The sequence below is a fragment of the Limanda limanda genome, chromosome 8 (genome assembly GCF_963576545.1).
Source record: "Limanda limanda chromosome 8, fLimLim1.1, whole genome shotgun sequence".
NCBI lineage: Eukaryota > Metazoa > Chordata > Actinopteri > Pleuronectiformes > Pleuronectidae > Limanda > Limanda limanda.
The window spans coordinates 24,415,877-24,423,611 of NC_083643.1; the positions used below are offsets into that span (position 1 = coordinate 24,415,877).

Consider the following 7,735-nt stretch of genomic DNA (forward strand, 5'->3'; position numbering starts at 1 on the left):
AAACACAATTTTATACAATATACATAGTAGGGGGTCCCTGCTCCATCTCTCCACCTGTTTGGGGGTCCTTGGCCTGAAAAACATTGAAGACCCCTGGGCTACAGGATCAAGTCGAGAAGTTATGAAGGCATAAGACGTAAAGAGGGTCACCCTCTCTACATCTTTAGGTGAGAGATAGACCTTTACCTTAGCTATAAGTCTGATCTGAAAGAAGCTACTAACAACAGATTGTCAAATTTGAAAACATAGTCCAAATGAACACCAGGACTCTTCACAGAGGAGTGAATCATAGCAGGTTAGGGTTAGGGTTAGGGTTAGTTTTGCACTTTTTGGGCCATATTAACTATTTACCACTTGGGCCACTATAGGTTCCTATCAAGATTACAACTTGCCCAGAGCACCACGTGTTTGGCAAAAAAGGCCCGCATTAGTAGAAAGTGCAGATAATGGCTGATATATGTTGTGGAGTAAAAGTGAAAAGAAACAAAAATATATCTACTTAAAGTACAGACACATGGAAAATGTTCTTAAGTACAGTAACTAAGTAAATGTACTTTTTTACATCCCACCACTGTGGCACTGTTATAGAGCAATAAATATACATAAAATACAAGGCACATAGAAAACAAAGAGCAGAGCTCTCCTGGAGGTTCCAAAGCTAAACTGTTGTTAAAAATTGGTGAATAATAATTTTCCTGCCTTTAATTTTCTTATTGTGTTTTTACAGTGTTGTGTGATTCTGGGGCAAATACTTCTAATACACACTCGTTGGTTGACTATCATGATTAAAACATTATGTATTTATTGACAGCATGTAACCATCAGAGTTCTTTTTGGGGAGATCCAAGCAGTGGGGAGATGCTGTTTATTCATAGCACTAATAACAATTAAACCCCTTTATGAGATCATTAGGAGTCACAGCAGTGATCCAAATATGATCTACTCTATTTCATGTATTTCATTAAAAGTGTTTTTTCCTTATTTATAAACTATCTGTGGGTTGTGACAGTGGCCAGCGGAGAAGGGCAGTCTGATGATGCTGTGCTCAATGACTTATTAGCTGCTGTCATGTCTGCGTGAAGTCCTGTTAAATTAAAGCAATGCTGTTTGCATGTTGGAAAAAACACAAAGTTCACAATACAAGAGAGGACACATTTAAGACTTTGTTATCATAACATTGTCGATGTGTCAACTTGTGTTTGGCAGTTGTTTACCTGTTGTGAATGAGAAGAAGTCAACCACAAAGTGACATATCTGCCCTCGTGTCGTCTTTTCTAAAGCTGTCCAAAGGTTTAACTGATAAATCATGGGAAAACTTCTGTGACATCCAGGTGAGCTGTTGGTTTTTCTGCCTTGTTTCCAGAGAAACACTAATTCAAACTCTCATTCTCATCCAACACTGCAGATCATCTCCAACCCCTCGTCCTGCTCCTGTGACAGAGAGAGAGAGAGACGCCAACATGATCCTGCTCCTCCTTCTGTTGGCCCTGACCCTGGGTGCTGTGTCTCCTTCAGATGGACCTGAGGTCAAGCTGCAGCGTGGAAACTGTCCCATGTTCTGGTTCAGCTTCAACAACCGCTGCTACTAGTACGTGTCCACACATATGACCTGGGCTGATGCAGAGCTCTACTGTGTGTCACAGGGAGCCAACCTGGTGTCTATCCACAGTCTGGATGAAGAGAATTTCATCGAAGCACTGATGAAGAACTTCGATCATGCTGAAGGATTCACCTGGATCGGACTCAGCGACCTCCACAAAGAAGGCAGCTGGATGTGGTCTGATGGTTCTGCAGTGAAGTTTAGCTTTTGGTACCCAGGACAGCCAAACAACTATGAAGGAAGGCAAAACTGTGGTCATAACAATTTATACACCGAAAAGAAATGGAATGATGTATTTTGTAGTGAAAATTATCCTTCTGTTTGTGCATCTCAAATAATCTGTCCTCAGTGATTGTTAAGTCTGAATTAACCTGGTCACTGATCACCTTATGCTTGTTGACATGAAATAATCCTCAGCAATAAAGATACAAATACAAACTTCTCTGTTCTCATTCACCTTCTTACTTTTTTTTACCTGTTGCCAGGTACTTGTTGTTTGTTGATCTTATCATTTCCAATGTTATTGTTAAAATCAATGACAAATAAACACATTTAGTGTTGAGTACAAAAAAAATGGTGATGATGATGATGATGATGATGATGATGATGATGATGATGGTGGTGGTGATGATGATGATGATGATGATGATGATGATGATGATGATGATGATGATGATGATGATGATGATGATGATGATGATGATGATGATGATGATGATGATGATGATGATGATGATGATGATGATGATGATGATGATGATGATGATGATGATGATGATGATGATGATGATGGGTCAAATTAAAGGAGGGTAGAGAGAGTGAATGAAGACAGAGGACAGACAGGAGTGGATGACTCGAATAAAGAACCATGAAACTAAACGGCTACTTTTATTTGACTTAAACGCTATTGGAAAATCAGTGAGTCGGTGGTGGAAGCAAACTGCACATAACATGACGAAGTTGAAATTATATTTATCTGACGAGCCCGAAAAAAAGAGGAGCAGCTGCCTTTCTCTTGATGACTTGAGAGAGGAGGTGGGAATAAGGAGGAGACTGTTTCAATGTCAAATACAAAATAAGGACTAAAGAGTTTAAAGAAAAAAATAAAAAATTACTAACAATTTTTGAAACTAACAATTTAGTAGCACTTAAAATTGAAGTGCTACTAAATTGTTAGTTTCAAAAATTGTTAGTAATTTTTTATTTTTTTCTTTAAACTACCAATGTTTGAAACTAACAATTTAGTAGCACTTTGTAGTCTTGCTTTATTTCTAGATTCTCCCTGATGCTCATCTATTGAGCTAATGATACACTGTCAGTCATAAGAAACAGCCCTGCCATGCATGAAACCCACCCTAAAATGTAAATTGGGATATATATGAATTAGAGTTGTTTTGGGTTGCAGTTTTAGCTAGCTGGTTTGTGCTTCTGCATATCTTTGCATTTGCAACAGTAGTAATGGTCCCATCACCGCAATGTTAAAGAAAGTGAAAAAATATTCCTTGATCCGACGCCTTTATTGAATCTACTCTTAAAGTGAATGGGCCCTCTTTGGCTCATACGTCAACTGTCAACCATTTTCAAGTTTGAATAAAATCAGTTCAGCAGACAAACAGCAATGAAAACATAACCCCCTCAGTAGAGGTGTTTATTGAAACAACGGCAATGCTGTTGAGAAGCTAAATTATTTGAAAGGTCTATAATAAAAGAATAACTTTACTGTATTTTACACAGTCCTAATTAAATCAGTTAATCATCATCAGTCAGTTAATCACATGCTGTGGACTGAAGGAAAACTGCCCCCCATGTTTTAATGATTTATTTGACGAAGGACAACCTTTGAGGCCTGTTTGCAGTGCATGCTGGGTAAGTGTCTCTGAGCAGTGGGCTTGTGCAACTGGTTGGATGAGTTTTGGTGAGTGACTGAATTCGCTGCAGCAGAGAGGAGCACACTGCAGAGGTGAGTCTTCTCTCACAACAAACACTGAAACTCAGATGTTGGGGTTTCTCTATTTCACTTTGATGCATTGGCATTTTATTATTATTCACCAGTATATTATAGACTGTATATACTCTATAAATGTATATTATAGTCTTTTTCCTTACCTTATCTGTACAGATACAAGTTGTTATTACTCAGCCTAGTTCTCCTGCAGGGACCAAAAAGTTCAGAGTTGATCAGTCTTTAAGTTTAGAACCATCTTCCTCTTCATATGCAGAACAGATAGGAAAGTAGAACAATAATTGACGATTCTAAATGCTGGATCATGAGATTTTTGGGTGGACGTCAGTGGAAGTAAAGGGCCAAATGTTAAAGTCCTTGGACTTGTTTGTTTGACTGAGAAGCACAGGGCTTATGTACTCGTCAACCATTGATTTTCTTTTAAGTTTCGAAATAGATTGAATCATTTCCTACAGCATGATTTAAATGTGTAATTGTGAATTTTGTATAGTATTAGTTTATCAGCAAAGTAGAAATGTTGTCTCTTTTCCATTTTCCTTCATGGGCATATGTTTGATTTGTAAAAATGTAGATATGTGGACTTCAGAACTTAAAAACTTTATAAATAGAGTGAGAGCTCTTAATGCCCTTCAACAACGAGGCTATTTAAGCAGTGGATACAGATGTAAACAATGATGATCCTATAATTCTTATCTAGGGGGCTACATCTTTAAAAAAAACAGGGATTTATTAAGAAACTCATTTTGTTGAATAGTTTAGTCACAACACAGTGTTTGAATTTAGATTCATCCGGCTATGCCAACCCAGACCCTGTTGTCTTGTTGCTTGGTGTAACCATAGACCTAAACACACAGCACTGACCACAAACGTGCAACAGATAAATTCATAGTAATCATAGAAAATATGCTGATTACACGACTTGTAACATTTTGTCAGATAGTGGAATATTAGTGTGTATGTAAATGTACTAAATCACATTCCTGCAAACGCTGCTATCATCCAGTTCGGAGAAATCGATCAAATGTCGTCATTGACTGACTTCAATGTGAATCCAGTTGTGACTGTTTGTGTGACAGAAAGCGATATACAGGTGAGGCTGACCTGTCCACACCTCTCTGACAGCTCATGGCAGCAGCAGCATCCAACCCTCTGACCACTCATGTGCTGAACACTGGAGATGGCATCCCTGCAGCCAAGATGGCAGTCAGCCTGCATCTCCTGGACTCCGAGCTGATGATTTGGAACATGCTGAGTGTCGGGTAGGGTTGAACCGGCGATGCTGAAACTGAATTGAAGGGAACAGTAAACAGCAAATTAAACCTCTAATCAAAAATTTGAATTCATCGTCAATGTTCTTATGAAAAGTATATAACTGGGCATGTCTCAATCACTTTATGTGAGGATCAGGGAAGTGTTTTGGCTGTTAGCGCCGCAAAAATCCTGTTCATCCCCAGGTAATATCTGCATCCCATAAGGAACAACTCCAAACCTCACTTGGTTTTTCCATATTTCAGTCAAAATTCTCCAAACATACCAGAATTGATTAAAAGAACTAAAGGAAATTTACACATATATTTGTAGCAAAGAATATATATTTTTGTAGCAATCAAATTGACATCATTTGAAAGGGTTCGTTCAAATGATTATGAGAAGGTATCCATTACTAGAGAGAACGTTTTTGGGGTCCTTATGTTCAATTTAATGCTGTATAAGTTTTCTTTGAGCAGCATGTACAGTAGCAGTCACTGTTTACCTTCTGAGTGACAGCATGTATCATCTGTAGAACACAGTAGATGTACAGAAATTCATGGTCCTCAGGGCAATGGAATGATTTGGACACTAAATCTTGTGTTTCAAGATGTTAAATATCATTATTAATTATTGTATGTATTGTTTGTCAATATACAAATTTGAACGAATATAGGCAGGCCAAAGCTTTTCGTTGTTTAATTAGAGTTTGTGAGTTTCATTCAACCTTCACGACTGAGCAGTTAAATGATTTTAGGACAACAAATGAAGATGGCCGCTGCCCAGGACTCATCAGCGCTGAAGCTTTCATCTCCGGCATGTACAAGCTACGCTTTGAGACCGGTTCATACTGGGAGGGTCTGGGTCAGACCTCCTTCTATCCGTATGTAGAGGTGAGCTTCTGGATTTCACTTGCATAAACAATATGTTATTGTTAAATAATCAAGTGCTGCTATAATGTTACCTCGTTGTTATTATTTTTACCGTGTTTTTACCATGTTAAGTGCCTTTGAGTACCTTTTAAAAGCGCTATAGAAATAACATGTATTATTATTATTAAGTGAATTTTAGTACAAACAGTGTACGAACAGACACAACTCACAGAAGATCCACTTATCATAAGCCGTTTTCAATATGTGTCCTGTGATTCTGTGTCTTTTTATTTACAATTTTTATTATCAGTACCTTTTTGTATGTTTTCAGGTCGTGTTCACCATCACTGATCCGCAGCAGAGGTTCCACATCCCATTATTGATGAGTCAGTTCTCTTACAGCACCTATAGAGGAAGCTGAAGGGAACATTTAACTTTTTATCTATTTTCTCTCTCAAGTGCAAAAAAGTGTACAACAGCAGACAGAACAAGGTCATGGCCTTGTAGCATACATCATACATACATACATACAAAGAAAAAAGTGAATAAAGTAGAGTTATGCAGTTGGTAGGCTACACTTTACCAACAAAGCCCATGTTTACATGGAAACATCAACACACACAGCCAACGTTACAGTTGACGGCTTTCCTATTCCCTGAAATACGCTTTTTAATTTCATTCATCAGAGTAGAACTTATCTTTAGAATTTTTGTTGTAGTCAGGAAACCAAACAACACATCTTCCTTCTTCAGTGACAGATTGTTCCCAAAACTCTCAGAGCACTGATAGCTCCAAAGCAGAGCTCAGAAGACAAGCGGCTGCAGCTTCAACACCCTGACCCAGCCATGGACATAGATGGAATGTCACATTTTATTAATTTCTTATTGATATTAAAAGTTTCATTAATTAAAAATATGTGAAGCATCTGCCACAGCTGAAATGATTAGTGACTTAATTTTCCTAATTTCTGATTATTCTTATTATACATGGATAATGGTTCAACTTAAATTACAGTGACACATCAATATTGCAGTCTAAAAGCATGGCACTGAAAATACAATTTGATCACTAAAATGGTAATTTATCTGGGGAGTATTTCAATATTTAAGGTAATGACAAATATATTGTTGACTCTTTACTCCACACGGCTGTGTTATTTCCTCCAAGTGTACCTAGGACTCAAGTAGAACCCTGGGGCTAAGATGATCAGTTGACGTACAAGTTATAGACAGGTTGGATGATTGATATAGAAAATGCCAAATTATAGATCAATTATACCATTGTTCTGTGAATTAAGGCAGTTCTCTTGTTTTCTTTGATATAAAAAAATCATGTATTTTGGACTATTGGTCAGACAAAGAACCATGAATGCTAACATGGGCTTCAGGAAATTTTTAAATGACACTTGCACTGTCTTCTGTTCTTTCAGGCTCTGAACAATTAATCAATTAATAGACATTGCATCCTTAACAGTTCCCCTGTGTTGGAATAATATGGCCCTGCACAATAATTCTTATAATTGTTTTACACACAGAACTAGTGGAAGAGGTTTCTTAAAATACAACTTTTAAAACACGGGAGCAAACTATAAACTGTGATGTTAAGTCCTGTTTTAATGTGACTGTGTGTGTGGTTTCACACATAAAAACAAGCTGGAGGATGGAGAACATCTTGCAGATGAATATAGAGTATTTCAGTGGTGGAAGTTTCCATAACTTTTAAACATGTAATGATAATAGTGTTACCACGTGCTTTTGTAACAGTTACATGTTAGAGCATTGGAAAACGTCTCTGTCTCAGCCAATCAGAGCCAAGGTGTAGTATGGCTGACACACAGTGTTAGCCCATCTCATACCTGACTGTAATAAAGTCATATTTAAACAAAACACATAGATTTACGCACATTATGTCAGTTAGCTATATTATATAGTGGTAAATCTGTATTTTGTGATTCAAAATAAATTTGTGATTGCTACAAAACATGAATTCTCGCAATCATTTCAGACAGGCACGTGCAGAGACGGCCTTCAGGACTTTACATCATCGTCGTGT

The 7,735-nt window shown here is 37.6% G+C and overlaps 1 protein-coding gene and 1 pseudogene across 3 annotated transcripts; both read left to right on the forward strand.

Annotated features, from left to right (window-relative positions):
* The first annotated feature begins 1,395 nt into the window (after positions 1-1,395).
* Positions 1,396-1,952, forward strand: LOC133009580 (lactose-binding lectin l-2-like; annotated as a pseudogene).
* A 1,519-nt stretch (positions 1,953-3,471) lies between these two features.
* On the forward strand, positions 3,472-7,663 carry LOC133009274 (5-hydroxyisourate hydrolase-like). Of its 3 annotated transcripts, none has more exons than XM_061076720.1 (4): positions 3,472-3,560; positions 4,640-4,822; positions 5,569-5,704; positions 6,015-7,663. In XM_061076720.1, the coding sequence occupies exons 2-4, from the start codon at positions 4,689-4,691 to the stop codon at positions 6,102-6,104; spliced, it is 360 nt and encodes a 119-aa protein (XP_060932703.1). In that variant the 5' UTR covers positions 3,472-3,560; positions 4,640-4,688; the 3' UTR covers positions 6,105-7,663. The 3 variants fall into 3 exon arrangements, with proteins under 3 accessions (XP_060932703.1, XP_060932704.1, XP_060932705.1); XM_061076721.1 differs by having other exon boundaries at positions 4,686-4,822; XM_061076722.1 differs by having other exon boundaries at positions 3,489-3,560; positions 4,619-4,822.
* The last annotated feature ends 72 nt before the right edge of the window (positions 7,664-7,735 follow it).